The sequence below is a fragment of the Salmo trutta genome, chromosome 24, assembly GCF_901001165.1.
Source record: "Salmo trutta chromosome 24, fSalTru1.1, whole genome shotgun sequence".
NCBI lineage: Eukaryota > Metazoa > Chordata > Actinopteri > Salmoniformes > Salmonidae > Salmo > Salmo trutta.
In genome coordinates this window covers 27,657,840-27,681,517 of record NC_042980.1, presented here as the reverse complement: position 1 = coordinate 27,681,517, position 23,678 = coordinate 27,657,840, and the positions used below count along the sequence as shown (strand labels likewise).

General features: G+C 41.8%; 2 protein-coding genes across 5 annotated transcripts in view; both read left to right on the top strand.

Moving 5' to 3' along the window:
• Positions 1-978: 978 nt before the first annotated feature.
• LOC115161016 (interleukin-1 receptor type 2) lies at positions 979-7,880 on the top strand. Of its 2 annotated transcripts, XM_029711664.1 has the most exons (10): positions 979-1,219; positions 2,904-2,991; positions 5,138-5,405; positions 5,642-5,813; positions 5,949-6,126; positions 6,337-6,429; positions 6,627-6,692; positions 6,779-6,914; positions 7,000-7,145; positions 7,571-7,880. In XM_029711664.1, exons 1-10 carry the CDS (start codon positions 1,202-1,204, stop codon positions 7,729-7,731), a joined length of 1,326 nt encoding a protein of 441 aa, XP_029567524.1. In that variant the 5' UTR covers positions 979-1,201; the 3' UTR covers positions 7,732-7,880. The 2 variants fall into 2 exon arrangements, with proteins under 2 accessions (XP_029567524.1, XP_029567523.1); XM_029711663.1 differs by lacking the exon at positions 979-1,219 and having other exon boundaries at positions 2,360-2,991.
• Positions 7,881-8,763: 883 nt separating this feature from the next.
• The window catches only part of zmp:0000000936 (interleukin-1 receptor type 1), a 32,958-nt gene continuing 18,043 nt past the window's right edge, over positions 8,764-23,678 (top strand). Inside the window, exons 1-3 of one of the 3 annotated variants that reach the window (XM_029711661.1) lie at positions 8,764-9,029; positions 22,071-22,148; positions 22,771-23,023. In XM_029711661.1, the coding sequence (XP_029567521.1) occupies positions 22,073-22,148; positions 22,771-23,023 (329 nt within the window). In that variant the 5' untranslated portion in view covers positions 8,764-9,029; positions 22,071-22,072. Of the gene's footprint in view, positions 9,030-16,692; positions 16,797-21,851; positions 21,961-22,070; positions 22,149-22,770; positions 23,024-23,678 lie in introns of those variants that run through there. The other 2 variants (XM_029711660.1, XM_029711659.1) reach the window with 2 other exon arrangements.

Here is a 23,678-nt window from a genome sequence, read left to right as displayed (position 1 = left end):
TAGTCAACAAGTCACTGAACCCTACTGCCGTCCTAGAGATGATGCATCACTCCCCATTGTTAACAAATATTTGTTGGAGCAGATGAGTGTGCATGACTACTATACACTGAGTTAGTTGGTTCTTAGTATCAGCACAGTGGGGACGAATACTATCTTCCAACATGGTGACTAATATGAGTCTAATCTTGGTTAATAGCATGCTTATTACTACAGAATTGAGACATGCAGTGAGTCAGACGCCTAACTATACATGCTGTCACTCACCTGGTAAGTATCCTGGGGAATTTGATGGGCATATGACACCCAACACCAAGAAAACGAACAGTTTAGTCACATGGTGGACGTCTACATGGCTGCACACATACTCATGCACACAGACACACACACCCCACAGTTATGGGAGTTCAGTTACAATTACAGCAATCCACAGACTCAACAACTGCTTTTCATCCCTTCTGTCTTGAATATCATTGAATCTTTGCAGTTTGTTAGTGAACTGGATTGCTTAATCTGCTGTTTATTTCCTCATTGTGACACTATAACATGCCTGTGTTCTCATAAAGCAAACATGTTTAAAGTAATCCTTCTAACCCCCCCCCCCCTTTAAAAGATTTAGATGCACTATTGTAAAGTGGTTGTTCTACTGGATATTATAGGTGAATGCACCAATTTGTAAGTCGCTCTGGATAAGAGCGACTGCTAAATGACTTAAATGTAAATGTAAATGTAAACAGCATATGTCTAAGGGAAGAGGAAAATAACAGATGTAAACAGTTATACCCGATGTCTGTCTACTACTACACAGCAGTTCATCAAACTGAGGTCAACCAATATTGGGTTAAATTGGGAAAATATATACGAGTACATTTGTACAGTACAAGTCAAACATACCTTATTCCCTTTGTGTATGTTTGCACTCATGTGTGTTAGTGTGTGCGTGGGTTTTTTGTTTTGAAATTGGTGAGATGTCTTCATCATGAGCTGAGCTGTCTATTTTATTGGGAAACGTCAGAAATTTCTACGCTGGGAGGGAAATCTTAAGAATCAGAGTTTCCCGGAAGCGGCTAGTCTGACTGACAGTCACATATATATATATAAGAAGGAACATGTAACACTCAGAGGTCCACTGTGTCTTCGTAACTCTGGTGGTGTGGATTTACTGGAACAGAGCCGCTGTCACTACCTCATCACTCTCACCATCATGGTCACCTGGGCAAACGTGAGTACTGATTCAGCGCTTTAGAATAAGGAACACTTTAGGAACTTTAGAATAAGGAACACTTTAGGACATTTAGAATAAGGAACACTTTAGGAACTTTAGAATAAGGAACACTTTAGGAACTTTAGAATAAGGAACACTTTAGGACATTTAGAATAAGGAACACTTTGGGAACTTTAGAATAAGGAACACTGGGAACTTTAGAATAAGGAACACTTTAGGAACTTTAGAATAAGGAACACTTTAGGAACTTTAGAATAAGGAACACTTTAGGACATTTAGAATAAGGAACACTTTAGGAACTTTAGAATAAGGAACACTTTAGGAACTTTAGAATAAGGAACACTTTAGGACATTTAGAATAAGGAACACTTTAGGAACTTTAGAATAAGGAACACTGGGAACTTTAGAATAAGGAACACTTTAGGAACTTTAGAATAAGGAACACTTTAGGACATTTAGAATAAGGAACACTGGGAACTTTAGAATAAGGAACACTTTAGGAACTTTAGAATAAGGAACACTTTAGGAACTTTAGAATAAGGAACACTTTAGAATAAAGAACACCTGAGGAATTTTAGAATAGGGAATAGTAGGTTGATAGATATTTATGTCTTTTGTCAATGCTATACATCAATACTATATTGATTTAAACTTTTAGTTTGTTCTGCTGTTGTTTTTATTAGTGTAGTCAGATATTTGCTGTTAAGACTTGTCTCACTATATTCAATATTTTTACATTACAATATACACTGAATGGACAAAACATTAAATAGACTGACCAGGTGAATCCAGGTGAAAACTATGATCCTTTATTGATGTCACTTCTTAAATCCACTTCAATCAGTGTAGAGGAGGAGACTGGTTAAAGAATGATTTTTAAGCCTGGAGACGTATTGTTTATGTGTGCCATTCAGAGGGTGAATGGGCAAGATAAAAGATGTAAGTGCCTTTGACCGAGGTATGGTAGTAGGTGCCAGGCAGACCGGTTTAAGTGTGTCAAGAACTGCAACATTGCTGGGTTTTTCACGCTCAACAGTTTCCCGTGTGTATCAAAAATCATCCACCACCCAAAGAACATCCAGCCATATTGACACAACTGTGGGAAGTATTGGAGTCAACATGGGCCAGCGGAATGCTTTCAACACCTTGTAGAGTCCATGCCCCGACGAATTGAGACTGTTCTAAAGGCAAACTGAATATGAAGGTGTTCGTAATATTTTGTACACTGTATTTATATTCGACCATGTCTACCTGGGTGCAGCTCTAGAATAAATGTATATTACTGATATTATTAGTCTCTCCATGAGAAGCAGAGAGCAGGTAATCTTCTACTAGTTCAGCTGACTTCAGAATTACATCAAATCACATTCCTGCTGAACATTTGCTATTATATCATTTACTGAACTGAAACTTTGACAACACACTTTTTTTATAACTTCCAGCAGTATAGATAGACATCGGGTTTTACCCTCGGAGTTCTGTTTTTCATCAGAGCTACCCCTTTGTCAGCGACTTCTGTCTGTGTGGGTGTGTCAAAAAGGATTTTATGTCACATGACTTTTTTAAGACAAGTGAAAAGAGTCTCCTGATCTCACAGACACACTCCAACATTACAAATGTAGCATGTGATTATACCAACACTCGGGAAGCAAGGTCTACACACATGTTATTATTCCTCCAGTATGCCACGGTGATCCTCAATCTGCTCCCGGCGTTGTTCATCGCTCGCTCTGCCTGTGGACTACGACTACCTCCGCTACCTATGATAGGTAAGTGTGTGTGTATCTGTCGCTCTTTCTCTCTTTCTCTCTCTCTCTCTCTCTCTCCCTCTCTCTCGCACATTTGCGTCTATATATGAATGTGACTGGTCTATGACTTATTCCTAAGAATGTACAGTGCTTTCGGAAAGTATTCAGACCCCTTGACCTTTTCCACATTATGTTAGGTTACAGCCTTATTCTAAAATGTATGAGGAAAAAAAACAATTTCATCAATCTACACACATTACCCCATAATGACAAATCAAAAAAGGTTTTTAGAAATGTTTGCTAATTTATAAAAAATAAAAAAACGAAATATTACATTTACATACGTATTCAGACCCTTTACTCAGTACTTTGTTGAAGAACTTTTGGCAGCGATTACATCCTTGAGTCTTCTTGGGCATGACGCTACAAGCTTGGCACACCTGTATTTGGGGAGTTTGTCCCATTCTATGCAGATCCCCTATAGCTCTGTGAGGTTGGATGGGGAGGGTTGCTGCACAGCTATTTTCAGGTCTCTCCAGAGATGTTCGATTGGGTTCAAGTCCAGGCTCTGGCTGGGCCACTCAAGGACATTCAGAGACTTGTCCCGAAGCCACTCCTGTGTTGTCTTGGCTTTGTGCTTAGGGTCCTTGTCCTGTTGAAAGGTGAACCTTCGCCCCCAGTCTGAGGTCCTGAGCGTTCAGGTTTTTATCAAGGATCTCTCTGTACTTTGCTCCTTTGATTTTTGTCTCGATCCTGACTAGTCTTCCAGTCCCTGCTGCTGAAAAAAATCCCCAATGCATGGTGCTGCCACCACCATGATGCACCGTAGGGATGACGCCAGGTTTCCTCCAGATGTGACGCTTGGCATTCAGGCCAAAATCTTGGTTTCATCAGACCAGAGAATCTTGTTTCTCATGGTCTGAGAGTCTTTAGGTGCCTTTTGGCATACTCCAAGCAGGCTGTCATGTGCCATTTACTGAGGAGTGGCTTCTGTCTGGCCACTCTACCATAAAGGCCTGATTCTTGGAGTGCTGCAGAGATGGTTGTCCTCCTGGAAGTTTCTCTCATCTCCACAGAGGAACTCCAGAGCATTGTCAGAGTGACCATCAGGTTCTTGGTCACCTCCCTGACCAAGACCCTTCTCCCCTAATTGATCAGTTTGGCCGGGAGGCCTGCTCTAGGAAGAGTGTTGGTGGTTCCAAACTTCTTCCATTTAAGAATGATGGAGGCCACTGTGTTCTTGGTGACCTTCAATGCTGCAGACATGTTTTGGTACCCTTCCCCAGATCTGTGCCTCAACACAATCCTGTCTAGGAGCTCTACGGCAATTCCTTCGACCTCATAGCTTGGTTTTTGCTCTGACATGCACTGTCATCTGTGGGACCTTAGACCAGTGTGTGCCTTTCCAAATCATGTCCATTCAATTGAATTTACCACAGATGAACTCCAATGAAGTTGTATAAACATCTCAAGGATGATCAATGGAAACAAAATGCACATGAGCTCAGTTTCGAGTCTCATAGAAAAGGGTCTGAATACTTATGTAAATAAGGTATTTACGTTTTTTTTTTTTAAATACTACCATTCAAATGTTTAGGGTCACTTAGAAATGTCCTTGTCTTTGAAAGGAAAGCACATTTTTTGTCCATTAAAATAACATTGAATTGATCAGAAATACAGTGTAGACATTGTTAATGTTGTAAATGACTATTGTACCTGGAAACGGCTGATTTTTTTTAAAATGGAATATCTATATAGGCGTACAGAGGCCCATTATCAGCAACCATTACTCCTGTGTTCCAATGGCACGTTGTGTTAGCTAATCCAAGTTTATCATTTTAAAAGGCTAATTGATCATTAGAAAACCCTTGCAATTATGTTAGCACAGCTGAAAACGGTTGTTCTGATTAAAGAAGCAATACAACTGGCCTTCTTTAGACTAGTTGAGTATGTGTAGCATCAGCATTTGTGGGTTCGATTACAGGCTCAAAATGGTCAGAAACAAAGAGCTTTCTTCTGAAGCTCGCCAGTCTATTCTTTTTCTGAGAAATGAAGGCTATTCCATGCGAGAAATTGCCAAGAAACTGGAAAAAGTCAAGGGGTCTGAATACTTTCCGAAGGCACTGTATGTATACATTTATTGATTGTAACTGATGTGTTTCCCCAGATGGCTGTTTCAGGGTGTCTCCAGAGCCGGAGGTGTTCCGTGTGCAGGGTGAAGCGGTGGTCCTAAGCTGCTTTGTGTTCGACAGGGTCCTCTACAAACGATTCTCCCAGGCTAAGGCGGGTTACACCTATGTCATCTCAAAGGGAAATGGGACGGGGGGCATTGACACTGACGAGGGGAAAGAGGGGCGGGTCCTGCAGCGTGAGCGACAGCTGTGGCTCCTCCCAGCTCAAACTTCTGACTCCGGAAAGTACTCCTGCATCTACAGGTAGATAAATAGTCACAGCCATTTGCATAAGGCTTTCCCTTTAGTTACTTACTTTTACTGTAGTATGTACAGAATGTAAATATGTCTACCTGTCGTATATGGATGTCTTTCAGTTGACCACTTCATTACATTTTGACATGGACAATGTCATAGAATATCTAACATGTCCTAAGCACAGGTTATATCCTGTGGTATCAGTGCTTAATATGTATTACTTTTTCTTCTGTCATTTTCAGAAATGACACATTATGTGTAATTGGAAGCATCACTCTACAAGTTTATGAGACCAAGCAAACTGATATTGAGAAGTTGTGTTATCCCATTTCTACACCCGTGGGAAAAAATTTGTCAATCAGATGTCCTCATTTAAAGGACTTCAACAGGACTAACGAAATAGAGTGGTACAAGGTGTGTGCAAACAATAGGCTACCTTTATTGCAGTCTTCCTTTATGGTTTGTTTTGTAGTTTGTGCATCTAGCTATGAACCATCTACCTAAAGCATGTCTGGAGTTTTCTTTACTCAACTGTTTCCATTCGCACAGGACTCCAGCCCGACAGTGCTTCCTGTTGGCAGTGGGCGCTACCAAAGACAGAGACAAGACGTGATCCTCATCTCAGACGTGAGGCCAGCAGACCAGGGCCTCTACACCTGTCAGCTTAGAGTCCACGTAAACAACCTCCAGTACACAGTCAGCAGGACCATTAACCTGAATGTAAAAGGTGGAATACCATAGCACGACTACAGTTTTATAGCTTTATCTGAGAACCCACTGACTGAATCCTGTGAATACCTCTCCATAGTTGTCCCATCATTTACTCAATATTTTTAACCCACCATTTTGACAATTGCTATGCTCCTGACTTATGTGCGGCTGTATTGGTCTACTATGTGTTGTAATGGTGGTGTGTTCTGTGGACCTCTCTCTCCAGTGCCTGACCCAGTTCCCTACACTCAGACCACCAGGCCCATCTTTGACCCAGACACAACCCCAACCCCTAACCCTGGTCTCAGCACTGTGGAATGTGAGTGGATCTATCGTTATGCGGCTCAGAAAACAAATGTCAATTACAGGACTTTCTATTTTTGACCAATTCACCTCTTCAAAAGCATAAATTGCTTACTTAGTGTGTATCACTTTATGTTGTTGATCGTGTACTTATGCTTAGGCTAGTGTAGTAGTCTTGGTCGTGGCTTTGTTTAATGCCTGTCTCTTTTTTAGCCCCAGCAGTTGTGTCCCCCAAGATTGTGTCCCCTGCCAATGGAACCATTTTTGAAAGTCCATTGGGTGGGTGAATCACATCTGATTGTTTAACTTGAAAACCTATGTTTTGATTTTGGCTTACCTCAGTATTCTAACTGTACCACCTCTAGGCTCTGTTTTGGAGATATCCTGCCAGGTTTTCACAGGGAGCCAATCAGCGGACGCCACAATGGTCACATGGTTGGTGGACGGCCATTCATTGGATTTGTCCAACCTTAGTGGGCGGGCTCTGATGAGTCAGAGGAGGTAATGCATATTGCATGTGTCTCTTTAATTGTGTACACATATAATGTGCAAGCAAGCTCAATGAAGATTATTGCTTTGTTACCAGGGTAACCACAGTGGCTGGGGGTTGTTATGTTGAGGTGAATCTGTACATCATTGAGCTGTGTGAGGAGGATACAAGGGCAGAACTGAAGTGTGTCACTCAAAACCAGGGAGGAAGACAGGAGGTCATTGCACAGTTCAGAGTCGAAGGTAGGCCCATCTCAACTAACATACAATACATGCACTAGACCTGTACATATTGATCATTTTAAACCAGGCAATTTGGGTCCTGGATGTTGATTGGCTGAAAGCATGTGGTATATCAGACAATATACGACAGGTATGACACAAAATTACTTGTTTACTGCTCTAATTATGTTGGTAACCAGTTTATAATAGCAATAAGGCACCTCAGGAGTTTGTGGTATATTGACAATACGCCACGCACGGCTAATGGCTGTATCCATGCACTCCGAGTAGCGTTGTGCATAAGAACAGACCTTAGCCATGGTATATTGGCCATATACCACACCCCCTCGAGCCTTATTTCTTAAATGTACCATTGATTATGTGATTGAAACTCAAAGCAAGCCATGAAATGTGTGTGTGTTTCACTCACTCTCTCCCTTTCTCAGACCCCAGGTCCACATGGCTGATGGTGGGTGTAGCAGGGTCTGTTTGTTTCCTGACTGTGGTCTCCGTCTTCCTTTACCTCCTCCTAAAACCCAGAGGAAAGGTTGACTACTTCCTGGCTCGACAGAACAGCACCTTTAGCTCCACTTTTAGCTCCACATAAACACCTCCCAAGTGATCTCGCTGGCTATTTTTCTGTTGTTTTGTTACAGTGTATACAAAAGTTGACTTACTTTAAACAGAATGTATACAATGTATTATTGTTATTAAACATATTTTTGAATGAATATCAAAAATAAAATATTTTATTTTTATATGAACATGATCCATTTCTGATAAAGAATAAGGAGCTGAGGTGAGAACGACAGAAGGTTCTGGTAGGCTGTAAGAGCATTCACTCCTGTTCATCAGTGACCCGTGAACCACAACAGCAATAGTCACACAGGGATTCCAAGGTAGTAAGAAGTATCACAAAATTATATTTTAGCATATAGGCCTACATATGACAATAATTATATTTGTATCATTATTTTTGGTGGAATGAAATGAGACCCCTTCAACTATGTTATGGTTAAGCAATAAGGCCCGAGGGGGTGGGTATATGGCCAATATACCACGCCTAAGGGCTGTTTTTTAGCACAACGCAGCGTGGAGTGCCTGGACACAGCCCTTAGCTGTGGTATATTGGCCATCTATCACAACCCCTACGAGGTGCTTTATTGCTATTATAAACTGGTTACCAACGTAATTACAGCAGTAAAAATACATGTTTTGTCATACCCGTGGTATACCATGGCTGTCAGCCAATCAGCATTCAGGGCTCGAACCACCCAGTTTATAATATACCTTTGCTAAGATGCCACTAGATGGGGATACATTACAAGGTGATTAGACTCACACTCAATACTTTCTCTGTGTGAAGTCAATCACAAAAGATTCTGACCTGAGTCATGCTGTGGTTAACAGTTGGAGGTAATTTTCTACAGCAAGTAGGAATGGAATGAGATTTACCCTGCTTTCTGTCTATTGTTCTCTCTCCCTCCCTACTTTTCTATGTGCCTCTAGTTTTATAATAGCAATATAACAAATAACATAGAGATAGGCGTGTGTCTCCCCTTCTTGGTGGAATCAGGCCAGATTCCACGTCCCTCCCTGCCGTGTTGCACAACACTGCATTCTTTGCTATTGAGCAGAAAGGTTTCTTAAGATCCAGAGGAAATTGTAACACATTCAGCCCAGAAACACTTCCAGACTACAGAAGAACTTCTGTTTGGGAAATGGGCATGTCTGATGCTTTTTAAATGTATATTCTTCAATATAGCCTTTAGGTTAAAATTGAAGATGGTGTTTTTACAGTCGTTTACTAGACAAAGTACACTGAGAAGCCTGTTTAATAGAAAAGGAATGTGACATGGACTTCAAGCTGTTCGGATAAGGCGTGGAACCAGAACTAAACTTCAGGTATGCAAACTTTTCCTCTCTGTATCAGACGGATAGGGAGGGATACCTTGGCACAGATCAGTCAATATGGCACTCTCTTTTCTGGTGGTGTTACATAGTGTGTCCATGCATAGTGTTTTCAATATATTTGTGTAGTATCTTATCTGTGGTTGGTTGAAATAGTTTGTGTTGGTTTTATAACATTTAGGTTGGACTATTTCCCTTGAGGACAGCAATGCTATGTAAAATCAAACCAAAATGAGAGAAGAGAATGAGGGAAAATTGGTGGTTGCATTTCCCCCCGCACAAGTACTTACCACAGTGTGTGTGTGTGTGTAAAGCGGAGGACACCGGGGAACCCAAGAGCAGACTCAGATGAGGAAACAGGGATGAATGAACCAAGACATTTATTGTTACACAGAGAGATATGGAGTGCAGATCCGGGGAAGCTCGGATGTGTTGCAGAAAAACCAGATGTGGAGATTGAGGTGGAGTTGGCTGAGTAGAAAAGGGTTAACAGATCCTGAGGGGAATCCAAGGTAGTGGTGGTGAGTAAAATCCAGAGCAAGGTAGTTGGGTGGTGAAATGTGGAACAGAGACAGAGCGATAACTCTAATGAGAGGATAAATGGTGTCAGGCAGGGAAATAGGCACAGCAGAGTGACAGGATCTTGAGTAATCATAAATGGCTAGAATAAGAACTGACTGAGCAGAGATTACGATCTGGCAGAGTGGAAGTGGCAGGACTAAGAATTTGTAGAGGTCTTGATTATGGAATGAGTTGCAGCTGGGAAGGGATTTGCTCTGACTCCAGCACACCTGTCTCCACACACAGAGAGAGAGAGAGAGAGAGAGAGAGAGAGAGAGTGTGTACTGGGGGAGTAACTGCAGGTTAAGAAGACACTGGATGAACACCAGAGGGCGTAGCAGGTGTGTGTGTGCATGTGCATGTGTGTGTGCGTGTGTCAGTGTGCATGTGTGTGTTTATGCATGTCTGTGTTCTGTGTGCATCTGTGTGTCTGATTGAGCGAGTGTCTGTGTGAACCTGTGGTTGTGTGACTGCACGATAGGCCTTGAGGTTCCAAGAAGTGCATCTGTTGCTGTGGGCCTCTGTGAGAGGTAGAAGACACTTCCTGACTCCAGGACAGAAGAAGGGAAGGGCCCCTTAAAGGGCAGGGGTGTCATACTGACTCACACATGTACCTCTGTGTGGCTAGGACTGGGGATTCTCAAATCCAATGGGGGAAATCCAGCTAAGGTTGTTTCACACCACAAGAAAACAACCTGCAGGGGCCTCCTGAGTGGCGCAGTGGTCTAAGGCACTGCATCGGAGTGCTAGCTGTGCCACTAGAGATTCTGGATTCGAGTCCAGGCTCTGTCACAGCTGGCTGTGACCGGGAGACCCATGGGGCGGCGCACAATTGGCCCAGGGTCGTCTGGGTTAGGCATGTCCTTGTCCCATTGCGCACTAGCGACTCCTGTGGCGGGCCGGGCGCAGTGCACGCTAACACGGTCGCCAGGTGTACGGTGTTTCCCCCGATACAGTGCGGCTGGCTTCCGGGTTGTGTTTCGGAGGACACATGGCTCTCGACCTTCGCCTCTCCCGAGTCCATACTAGAGTTGCAGTGATGAGACAAGACTGTAACTACCAATTGAATACCAAGAAATTGGGGAGAAAAAGGGGTTAAAAAGAAAAAAGAAACATTAAAATGAAAACAACCCGCAGTATCGTCTTGTCAACCTGAGGCACCTTCCTTAAAGTCACACTTCAGCCACCTTGTGTTGTAGGTTATTGTCCTGCTGAAAGGTGAATTAATCTCCCAGTCTCTGGTGTAAAGCAGACTGAAGCAGGTTTTCCTCTTGTGTTTAGCTCCATCCGTTTCTTTTTATCCTGAAAAACTCATACCTCATACTCATACCACAAAGAGTGTATTCAATTGCTGTGTTTTTTGCAGTATTACTTTAATACCTTGTTGCATACAAGATGCATGTTTTGGAATATTTGTATTTTGTATATTTGTATTCTCTTTCACTCTGTCATTTAGGTCATTATTGTGGAGTCACTACAATATTGTTGATCCATCCTCAGTTTTCTCCCCTCACAGCCATTGAACTCTGTAGCTGTTTTAAAATCACCAATGGCTGGTAACATCCCTGAACAGTTTCATTCCTGTACTACAGCTCAGTTCAGAAGGACAACTGTATCTTTGATGTGTGTTGTGTGGTGGCTAATTTCTGCATTACCAAATGAGGAGAGTTACAAACACACCAGTCCAAGTTAAACTACATCTTTAATACTTAAGATACTTTTGCAAAAGCACTTGACCTTCAATAATGCACTCTCATGAATGAACCATTGAATAAGGTGATTACACAATGGCTACAGAGATATTTTATAGCAAATATACACCCCCTTCAACGTACATTGACGAACCACAAAGCTTAGTAACAGTTCACAAAGGTTAAGTTTTGTATGACAGATATCCATAAAACACAGCAGGCAGTAACTGCTATGTCAACAGGGTTCATTGAAAAGCCCAGTATCTGGTCCCCCTAGAACCGTCCCTCCCTGGTACGGTATTGTACAGAACTATTAGCTCATGTCCTCTGGAATGCTTTTTAGGCGTTCTTATCAAAATACACCATGAATCTCCTTTGTCAGTGCTATCTCATATTGGCCCATCCTCAGTAAAACACCTCTTGTTCCCACTCCTGGACAAGCTCACTGAGGGGAGTGACCTGCGCACAGACATTGTGGAGACAAATAATTGGTTCCCCATTAATCATGCCATCCCTTCACATGGTTTAAGAATAGGTAAAGACACATTCCCATGAAGACAAGTCTGACCTCTCCCCTCTCTGGGCCCCAAGTGTCTGAGCCCCAGCTAAGGGAAACGTGCAACTGAAAGACACCAGAGTCCAAAGGACACTTTCTAATGACAAGTATCTCACATAAGCATATTATACTAATAAAACATCTTAATCATCTATGTTACCCAACTAATTCTGATTCATCCACCACAGTTGGCGATTTAATTCATACAGTGTCTTCAGAAAGTATTCATACCCCTTGACTTATTTCACATTTTGTTGTGTTACAGCCTGAATTGAAAATTGATTAAACAATAGTTTTTTCTCACCCATCTACCCACAATACCCCATAATGACAAAGTGAATACATGTTTTTAGAAATGTATGCAAATGTATTTTAAATGAAATATAGAAATATCTAAATAAGGCTCTGCATGGTCAATCCATGTCTGTAGCGACCGTACAGCATTTACTGCGAAACGGCCTCTGCAAAAGTCAGGGCATTCATATTTCTTGTGCTTCATGTAGCAGAGCAGAGCTGTTGTGAAGGAAGTTGTCAAGGAAGTGAGCTTGTGTTAATACAGGACCTCCTGCTCCCATCTACCGCCAACCAATCATGTCAATGCGGAGCTACACGGAGATATACCGAGCCCTCCGCATTGTTTCCCGATTTGGGAGGCGCACGGTGATGCTGTATGGAGCTCGAATTGGCCTCTGCATGCCTCCAGAGGCTTCACAATTGAGTCACACCCTCCCTAAGGAGCCTCCGACCACATTTTCGGATCAGGCATAAATTGGCTTTGAGTATTCACACTATTCACACATGTTAGAATCACCTTTGGCAGCGATTACAGCTGTCAGTCTTTCTGGTTAAGTCTCTAAAGGCTTTGCACATCTGGATTGTACAATATTTTCACATTATTCGTTTTTAACCTCTGGACGGGCTCCGTCCCTATCCCTATCCTATCGCCATTTGCATAACAAAATTTAATATATCTTTTTTTTCAAATATAGGACTATTTTATATCGTTTTATAGATACACCTCTCCTGAATCGAACCACGTTGTCCGATTTGAAAAAGGCTTAACAGCAAAAGCAAAACATTAGATTATGTTAGAGGAGTATATCGTAAAAGTAGCCACATAGCCATTTTCTGACCAACCACATGCATCACAAATAACCAAAAAACAGCTAAATGCAGCACTAACCTTTGACAATCTTCATCAGATGACACTCCTAGGACATCATGTTACACAATACATGCATTCTTTTGTTAGATAAAGTTCATATTTATAAATAAAAACAGCATTTTACATCGGCGCGTGACGTTGACTAACTATTTTCCCTCAAATGCGTCCGGTGAAACAGCGCTACAATTTACTAAATTACTATTCGAAAACATTTTTAAAATGTAATATTGTCATTCTAAGATTTATAGATTAGCATCTCCTGAAAGCACCTGCAATGCCAGATTTAAAAATAACTTTACTGGGTAATCACACTTTGTGATAAAAGGGGATGTGATACTCAGAAAAATAGGCTAGCAATACAGGTCAGCGCCATCTTGGAACAATCGCATATCAAATCTAGTCTTGTATACTATTGTCAATAATCCCTTACCTTTGATTATCTTCATCAGAAAGCACTTCCAGGAATCCCAGGTCCACAACAAATGTATTTTCGTTCTAAAAAGTTAATCCTTTGTGTCCCAATAGCTTGTTGTTGTTAGCGCGTTCTGAAGGCTGCTCCAAAAGTACCGTCGGCCGCGGGACTTCTCTCTCAACAAAATGCATTTTTATTTTTTATTTAAGTTCATTCAAACATGTCAAACGTTGTATAACATAAATCTTTAGGGCCTTTTTCAACCAGAGCTCCAATAACATTCAAGGGGGACGATTGCATTGTCTTTCAAAACGTTTCGAAAGGGGAGGGTAGCCAGGGGCACCGGCGTCATAATGGTGATGGCCCTCCTCATGTGACCACGTTCCACATACTCTCATTCTGTTAGTTTTCACAGTAGAAGGCTCAAACCACTTTGTAAAGACTGGGGACATCTAGTGGAAGCAATAAGTAGTGCTCAATGAACCATAGCTCACGGTGTGATTTATAGGCAAAGTGATGAAGTTGAGTCCGCAATTCAGAATTCCACATCCTGTTACGATCTGTCTCGGGGTTTTGACTGCCATATGAGTTCTGTTATACTCACAGACACCATTCAAACAGTTTTAGAAACTTTAGGGTGTTTTCTATCCACAAGTATTAATTATATGCATATCCTAGCTTCTGAGTTTGAGTAGGAGGCCGTTTAAAATGGGCACAATTTTTTTTCAAAAATCGCTGTAGCGCCCCCTATCCTAGGCGACCGTCAAGAGGTTAAATTCTTCAAGCTCTGTCAAGTTGGTTGTTGATCATTGCTAGACAGCCATTTTCAAGTCTTGCCATAGATTTTTAAGACGATTTAAGTCAAAACTGTAACTAGGCCACTCATGAACATTCAATGTCGTCTTGGTAAGCAACTCCACTGTATATTTGGCCTTTTGTTTTGTTTTAGGTTATTGTCCTGCTGAGATTTGCAATCATCTTCCAGTGTCTGTTGGAAAGCAGACTGAGCCAGGTTTTCCTCTAGGATTTTGCCTGTGCTTAGCTCTATTCCTTTTTTTTATTTTTCACTTTTACCTCCTTTTCCTCCCCAATTTAATGATATCCAATTGGTAGTTACAGTCTTCTCTCATCGCTGCAACTCCCCTATGGACTTGGGAGATGCAAAGGTGGAGAGCCATGCGTCCTCTGAAATACAACCCTGCCGAGCCGCACTGCTTCTTGACACATTGCATGCTTAACCCGAAAGCCAGTTGCACCAATATGTCAGAAAAAAAAACATCCAAGTGGTGACTGAAATCAGTTTGCAGATGCCCGGCCTGCCACAAGGAGTCGCTAGAGTGCGATGGGACAAGGAAATCCCAGCCGGCCAAACCCTCCCCTAACCCAGACAACGCTGAGCTAATTGTGCGTCGCCTCATGGGTCTCCCAGTCACGGCCAGCTGTGACACAGCCTGGGATCGAACCCGATTCTGTAGTGATGCCTTTAGACCGCTGCCCCACTTGGTAGGCCTATTCCTTTTCTTTTTATCCTAAAAAAACTCCCTAGTCCTTGTCGATGACAAGCATACCCATAACATGATAAAACTACCACCATGCTTGAAAATATGAAGTGGTATTTTTTATTCTGTACAGAATTCCTTCTTTTCACTCTGTCATTTAGGTTAGTATTGTGGAGTAACTACAATGTTGTTGATCCATTCTCAGTTTTCTATCACAGCCATTAAACTCTGTAATTCATGGTGAAATCCCTGAGTGGTTTCCTTCCTCTACAGCAACTGAGTTAGGAAGGACTGGGTGTATTGTAGTGATTGGGTGTATTGATCCACCATCCAAAGTGAAATTAATAACTTCACCATGTTCAAAAGGATATTCAATGTCTGCTTTAATGTCTACCAATAGGTTCCCTTCTTTGCGAGGCACTGGAAAACCTCCCTGGTCTTTGTGGTTGAATCTGTGTTTGAAATTCACTGCTCGACTGAGGGACCTTACAGATGATTGTATGTGTGGGGTACCAGTGGTGTAAAGTACTTAAGTAAAAATACTTTTAAGTACTACTTAAGTCATTTTTTGGGGTATCTGTACTTTACTTAACTATTTATATTTTTGACAACTTTTACTTTTACTCCACTACTGGGTGACTTTTACTTGAGTCATTTTCTTTTAAAGGTATCTTTACTTTTACTCAAGTATGAAAATGGGGTACTTTTTCCACCACTGTGGGGTACAGAGATGAGGTAGTCATTAAAAAATGATCTTATACACTTTAATTGCCACAGTGAGTCCATACAAATTATTATGTGACTTGTTAGGCAAATCTTTACTCCTGAACTTATTTAGGGTTGCCATAACAAAGGGGTTGAAAAGTTATTGACTCAAGATATTTCAGCTTTTCATTTTTTATTCATTTGTAAAGATGTCTAAGAACATAATTACACTTTGACATTATGGGGTATTGTGTGTAGGCCAGTAACCTAAATCTCAGTTTAATCCATTTTAAATTCAGGCTATAACACAACAAAATGTGGAAAAAGTCAAAGGGTGTGAATACTTTCTGAAGGCACTGTAACCCACAGCATACTGTAATTATTAAACTTGACCATGCTTAAAGAGATATTCAATGTCTGATTTATTATTGTTACCCATCTACCAATCACTACCCTTCTTTATGAGGCTTTCGAAAAGCTCCCTGGTCTTTGCAGTTGAATCTGTGCTTGAAATACAATACTTGACTGAGAGGCCTTTGAGATGTTGTATGTCAACCCCTATTATTTCACACAGAGTGAGTCCATGTAATTTATTATGTGATTTGTTGAGCCAAATCTGACTCCTGAACTAATTTAGGCGTGGCTAAACAAAGGGGCTGAAAACTTATGCAATGACTATATTTTAGTTATGAATTTTGTTTAAATGTTTTTTTTTTAATCTTCCACTTTGACATTATAGAGTATTTTGTATAGATTGACAAAAAAATGACAATTAAATACATTTTTGTCCCACTTTGTGACACAATAAAATGTGAAGAAATCCAAGGGGTCTGAATACTTTTGCAAGGCACTAAGAGTAAAACATTATGGATTTTAAAATGGTCCAGCAGCTATGTCTGGCTACCAAGAAGCAACTCCACAGTTGGGCCACGTGTGGTCACTCAACTGCACTAGCTTTTTACCTAGTCCCCAGCATGCAGCACTGCCTAGAGGCCCTCATGGTTCAGCATTAATTTGTAGTCCCTGTGATGCAGCTACTGTATTATCATTGGTTGAGCTTTATCCCAGGACCTCCTGCTGAGGTTGAGTCAGGCTTCCTCTCTAGGCTGGACTCCTAAAGAGAACACACTCTTTTGCAACCGGTCCTGTGTGGATCCCTGCAGTGTGGATTGGTGAGGACATTCGCATTGTTTTTGTGACTGAAGCGTCATATGTAAAAAAGAATGCTACTAAATTATCCTGCATAGGTTAACCAGTTTTAACTACAGAATACAACCTGAACCATTTGTTTCTTGCGAGATTAATATTCTTTGAGATTTCAGGATTTTGAGGAACTCCCTCATGATGTTGTAACTCTTACCACAAACGGCACGCTTCCTGTTGTCATTATTTTGCTTGGAGAGCATTGTTCAGAAGGCTTGTACACCATCCACAAATGAATTCCTCAATCAGGCATTTGTGCTCTGTGTGCAAGTGACAGAAAGATTAGCCTTATCTTACCATGTGCTTTGCTATAGTGCTAAGAATGTGTTAGTGGTTGCTAGTTTGTGCTTTGTATGTTCATGGAGTAAGAAGCATGGGCCATGTACATGTTCCATGCACTCGTGCAAAGTTGTGGCCTTGTTTGATGATCTGATGAGCAACCTGCTTAAACATGCTTTAACTGTCAACCCCAGGAGTGGAATTTCAGGAATTGTCTAGTGGTGTGTGTGGTTGACATAGGAGTATAGTGTTGACTAGGATTCAATCAGTTAGTTGACTTTTTTGTTGTATCTTTTGCAATGTGTTGATGTTCTTCTTGATGTTGTTTTGTGAATTGCGTTTTTTCTTGTTTTGTAGTCTGCTGTGCTTTCCCCCCAGACTAAATCTGCTCATTGTTTTAGTCAATCACATCTCTAACGTAATTTATCAGATTTATTGTGAGATGTCAGATATGCGTAATTATATTGAGCCAATGTGGGAGAGAAATCTCCATTCACTTTCACCTCTGCCAGATCTGGCGATCGTCCACTAATGAAATGATTATAACTGTACTCGTCTCACCAGAGAGCTTTCCCACCATCCATTTCAATAGGCAGACATCGTTACTGTAGTAAGTGAAAGGGGGATACCTAGTCAGTTGTCCAACTGAATGTATTCAACTGAAATGTGTCTTCCACATTTAACCCAACCCCTCTGTATCAGAGAGGTGCGGCAGGGCTGCCTTAAACAACATCCATGTCTTCGGGACCGGGGAACAGTGGGTTAACTGCCTTGCTCAGGGGCAGAATGACAGATTTTTACCTTGTCAGCTCGGGGATTCAATCGAGCAACCTTTCGGTTACTGGCCCAACGCTGTAACCACTAGAACTGAAGATGTTAACTGGCTGTTTCTTTGGGATATAAAGCCATTGGGAGTGATCACCAAGCTTCTGACAGTCTGTCACATTGAGTTGACTTCCATAATCTCAATATCTGGATATTCTCACGTGACCCTTCTCTCTCTCTGATCCAATCATGATAATGGTTGATACATGAAGACGAATCTCTCTCTCAAAAAAATCTGTGTTTTCCCCCAGATACATTGAAACAACACAGTGAGGTACAGTAAACATACTGTAGGTGAGAGTGCTTGCTGTCAGTGATCCACACCTTGTAGCAGGGCGTGTACCCTATGTGAACAAGCCAATGTGTCTGTCGTGGCTGTAGATTCTTTGCAGGTATGTTCTGGTCACAGTATAATTATTCTCAATGAGCCTTTTGTCACAGTAGAATGACACCCTTTAAGATTAGCCTATTCATGTCTGATCAAATACACGTCAGCATACTTGCTCCCATTTCTGAACCAACATTTAATCTGCAAACTGCTTAATCTTTTAGGTTATCTAGAATGACTCACAGGCAACTGAGACATTGCCCTCTGGTGACAGTTTAAAATCACAGCTAGTACAATATCATCATACACTACAGTATTCATAAACACTCTTCATGCAACACAATCCTTCCCATATGCAGTAGTTGTCTTTAGAAACCCAGTTTTGTTTAACATTTTAAGAGCAGATCATGAGGGTGTTGTTTACAGGTGTTGTGTATAGATTGTTTATATGTTGTTTATCGGTTGTGTACACATGTTGTGTAGAGGTTGTGTACTCATGCAGTGTAGATGTAGTGCAGAGGTTGTGTAAAAATGTGGGTAGAAGTTGTGTACACATGTTGTGCAGAGGCTGTCTACAGATGTTGTGTAGTTTTTCTGTAAGCGTGTTGTGTAGAGGTTGTGTAGTGGTTATGTACACATGCTGTGTAGAGTTTAGGTACTCTGGCAGATGCAAGAGGGTTCATGCTCCCTTTGTTCTTGACATTTCTCGTAACTTTGACAAAAACTGACGGTAAAAGTCCAACTATGTTGTGTCTGTTTGGACAAACAGCACCACTTACTGTGTACCCAGAGATAAATAAACTAAATAGCCCTGCTCTGACCGTTTGTCGTTATGTAATCACACGTTTCATCAATGTGTTCAGTTAGGGGCTCTTGCAACACCACAGCAGGTACTTTTTACCATGTAAGCATGTTCTGTTCTACACCTGGGACATGTTCAGTAGGATCATATTTTTTGAAATTAGCAGTTATTACCTGATTTTGCCCAAAAAGAACACACATTTTTTTTTCTGTTACGCTATGCCCTACCGAACACAACAGTGGTTGTTTTTGGAGGGGTTGGAAATGGCCATGAAAGTTGAGGCCCATTTTACCCTAGAGTGAATCTTAAAGTACAGGAAATGTGAAAGTGCCAGTCTACAACTGCATATGTCTTAATCCGTAGTGGGACCAAACCCCCTTCAGTCAAATAAAGATGCAAAACAAGACAGAACTTGTTCAGACAAGGTTTCTGGTGGTTAGTGAGTCACAGCCCTTGGCCCCTGTATCCTGCATGTCCCTCCTACGCCTAGTCCGATCCTCTCTCTTCCCACGCTCCTCTCTGTCTGCGCCTGTCCCAGCCAGCACTGTCTTTACCCCCTCCTCCTCCTCCTCCTCTTCCCACTCCAGGCTCTAGAACTAGCTCTGTCAATTTCTCTCATTTGGATCTTTATTAAAACAACTTGACCAGGGTTCCCCAACTGGCAGCCGCGGGCCGAATTTGGCCCACGAGTGGTTTTATTCGTTCCCCTAAGTTTTCTAAACAAAAAATGTTTATACAATTACATAAAAGACTGTAAAAACACCAGCAAATCAGCTCCAAGTGATTTTAATTTTGGAAATCTGTTCCAAAGTATTCCCATGCGTAATAGAGAGATGTATGTGATTGTATACAAATGTAAGCAAGGTTTGAAATAATTATGTTTTAGTCAAACATATCTGTTTGGGCTTCTTGCAGTCAATATGCTGTCTACAAATTATTTGTAATTATACACTGGGTGGTTTGAGCCCTGAATGTTGATTGGCTGACAGCTGTGGCAGATCAATCCATATACCACGGGTATGACAAAGCATTTATTTGTACTGCTGTAATTATGTTGATAACCAGTTTATAATAGCAATAAGGCACCTCAGGGGTTAGTGGTGTATGGCCAATATACCATGACTAAGGGCTGTATCCAGGCACTTCGTTGTTTCGTGCAGAAGAACAGCCCTTAGCCGTGGTATATTGGCCATATAGCACACACCCTCGGGCCTTATTGCTGAATTATGTTCCGGCCCCCCAACTATTCGCTCAAGAAAAAAACGGCTGAATCTAGTCGATGATCTCTGAATTAGACTTTTCCTGTCTTTTGATTTTATTTCCCATGTTTGGATATTTATACATTTCTCATTCTATCCCCATTTTTTGCAAAACCAAGACTGCTAAGTGGTTCTACTTCAACATGTTTTCAGTTGTATGTCCTCTCCCTACACTAGGTGTACTGGAATACTGGAACTCCTCTTTTTTCTTTGATACTAATCTAACCTGATAACGTTTATCAATCCTATTTCTCTCTGTTTGTTGGCACAATTCATTTTCATTCTCAGTCTGTGTACACCTTTTGCTATTTATATCTTTCTATCAGTTAGCTGTAATATCTCTATCAGTGTGTTTTCCTGTGGTTGTGCTGAGAGGTAGATAGGGCACAGAGAGCACATCCTGTATGGCACCACCAATCATTGTGGTCGACACCCCGCCAATCAGATTCTGGCACCTACTACCACTCTTGTTTCCACATCCTGTAGTGCAGGGGTAGCCAACTAGATTCGGCCGCAGGCAGGTTTTTCTTGGAGAGGATGGTCAGGAACATAATTATAATAATTTGTACAATGCAAATTGACCCAAACTAAGCCCAAAAAGAGATTGTATTTGAAAATAACAATCATTTCATACCTTGATTACATTGAGACACGATCACTTCCCATTGGGCAAAGATGTCAGTTCAACGTCTAGTTTTGATTTGATATTTGGTTGAGTTGCCAACTAGCTTGAATTCAATGTGAAGTCAACAAAAAATGTCACCATGTCATTGGATTTATGTAGTTTAAAAGTTGGCAAAAATGTTTGTTTTAATTTCCTTACTAATTCCTTTAGTTGCAGAATTGACATGTGATATCACATTACAAGTGGACATAAGTAGTTTGACACCTCATTAGTTGATAACTTAGTTGTTCTAACAGCTGGCTTACAGTTATAAAGTTAAACACCTCCACTGTGAAGTGTGTCTGTCAGACAGTATGAAATGCCTGTCGACCACCCATTTCCCCTTAACAAAGAGTCAAGCTTGTATTATAGAAGGGGATTGAAATGTACTATATAGTCAAGTCATGTAGTGAGTCAATCTAGACCAGCTGGGATCAGGCAGTTAAGCTTTCATAACCCTGACTGACCTCATGACTCTTAGGCCACACAGTACCATCACTCCAGGACTGGCCAACCCTTCTCCTGGACAGCTACTGGGAATGCAGGATTTTGCTTTAACCCTGCTATAACACACATGAATCAACTAATCAACGTCCTATTGAGCAGCTAGTAAAATCAGGTGCTGCAGGGTAACACTCCAGGGTGGAGGTTGCTGACCCCTGCTGATCATTTTCTCTCTTGGATTTTGTTATTTTATGTCTTGGCTTTACTCATCCAGTTACCGGCAGAGCCCTGGAGACGTCCCCAGTCAGTTAGTCAGCCAAGTGGTGGACTGGGGAATGTGTCTGTCCCTCCTCTACTCTCCTGCCTGCCTTACTGTGGTGACTCCTGTAGTCAAATATGATTGGTTTTCCATAAAGGCCTGCCCCAGATTGCTTGTGTCGTGTTTGTGTAGGAGATTCAGTTGACAAGTGAGGTATTCAGTGGAAGGTCGGGAAGCGGAATGATACTTTTTTGTGTGTGATCATTTCACTTGGTGAGGATTTTGAACAGTGTTATGTGTCTTGTTGGATTCTGTTACTTTGTTTGAGCTTATTGTTCAGTGTTGCTTTGGTAATGAGTTTTCCCTGCGTCTCTCTGTTTCAGCTATGGATTGGAGTCAGATGTTGCAGATCTTCCTCTTCTCACTCCTCTGTCTCACTGGCAGCTCCAAGGCTGTAGGAGGTAGGTAGGACACACTTCACCAAAGACTTCCAGTCAGCCATTAATCAATCAAGCAGTAGTTATGAGGACAGCTAGAAGCAGGGTTTGAATACCAAAACTGGCTCAATTCAATTTAACAGCCACAACTATAATCTGAAACTGGCCCTTCACTTCGGGATAACTCAACTTTGACCTCTGGTGGGCATTGATGGAATTAGTCTTTGATACAGCGGCCGTGCAAATATAGTATCTGTGTGCACGTTTATTGGTGTGCTAAAACAGACTCCCAAACCCGGTCATGGGGCCCGCTATGGGTGCACGTTTTGGTTTTTGCCCTATCACTACACGGCTGATTCAAATAACCACCTCACCATCAAGCTTAGATTATTTGAATTAGCTGTGTAGTGCTAGGGCAAAATCCAAAACGAGGGGGGGGCAGAACCCTGTTCTAAAAGGTTTTAAGCACAGATATTTTGATGAGACCATCTCTGTACAAAATCTATACTTACATGACACGCAGTATAATAATTGCATGATTTACAAAACCACATTCATTGTGTGCGCATCCACATTCTTCAAGGGGGGCCTCAAATAGTCTCTGTGCCGCATGTTTGTCTTCACTCTATGTACTCTTTGTGTACAGAGCTCTGTAAGGACTATGGACGAGAGTTTGAGCGGGTCTTTTCAGTCCCGGGTGATGCCGCCATGTTGACATCCACCCTGTTGGCCCCCAACGTGTTCAACTATGACACCGTCCCCTATAACATCTCATGGTACAACCCAAGGACTGGGAGAAAGCTGACCAGCGAGACGGGAAAAACATTGGTGCAGGGGAAGACACTGTGGATGTTTAACATTGAGATGGACGATGCTGGAGACTATGTCTGTGTTGTGAGGTAGGATATATACACTACATGACCAAAAGTATGTGGACACGTGCTGGTCAAACATCTCATTCCAAAATCATGGGCATTAATATGGAGTTCGTCCCCCCTTTTCTGCTATAACAGTCTCTACTCTTCTGGGAAGACTTTCCACTAGATGTTGGAAAATTTCTGTGGGGACTTGCTTCCATTCAGCCACAAGAGCATTAGTGAGGTCAGCACTGATGTTGAGTGATTAGGCCTGGCTCACCATCGGCGTTCTAATTCATCCCAAAGGTGTTCGATGGGGTTGAGGTCAGGGCACTGTGCAGGCCAGTCAAGTTCTTCCACACCGATCGCGACAAACCATTTCTGTGTGGACCTCGCTTTCTGCATGGGGGCATTGTCATGCTGAAACAGGAAAGAGCCTTCCCCAAACTGTTGCTACAAAGCTTGAAGCACAGAATCATCTAGAATGTCATTGTATCCTGTAGCGTTAAGATTTCCCTTCACTGGAACTAAGGGGCCTAGCCCAAACCATGAAAAACAGCCCCAGACCATTTATTCTCCTCCACCAAACTTTACAGTTGGCACTATACATTGGGGCATGTAGCGTTATCCTGGCATCCGCCAAACCCAGATTCTTCCGTCTGACTGCCAGATGGTGAAGAGTGATTCATCACTTCAG

Coding starts and splice junctions, on each gene's coding strand:
- LOC115161016 (XM_029711663.1), top strand. CDS start 2,769: ATGTCACATGACTTTTTTAAGACAAGTGAAAAGAGTCTCCTGATCTCA. Junction 6,127..6,336: donor CATTAACCTGAATGTAAAAG/GTGGAATACCAT, acceptor CTCTCTCTCCAG/TGCCTGACCCAGTTCCCTAC. Junction 6,693..6,778: donor CATTTTTGAAAGTCCATTGG/GTGGGTGAATCA, acceptor TACCACCTCTAG/GCTCTGTTTTGGAGATATCC.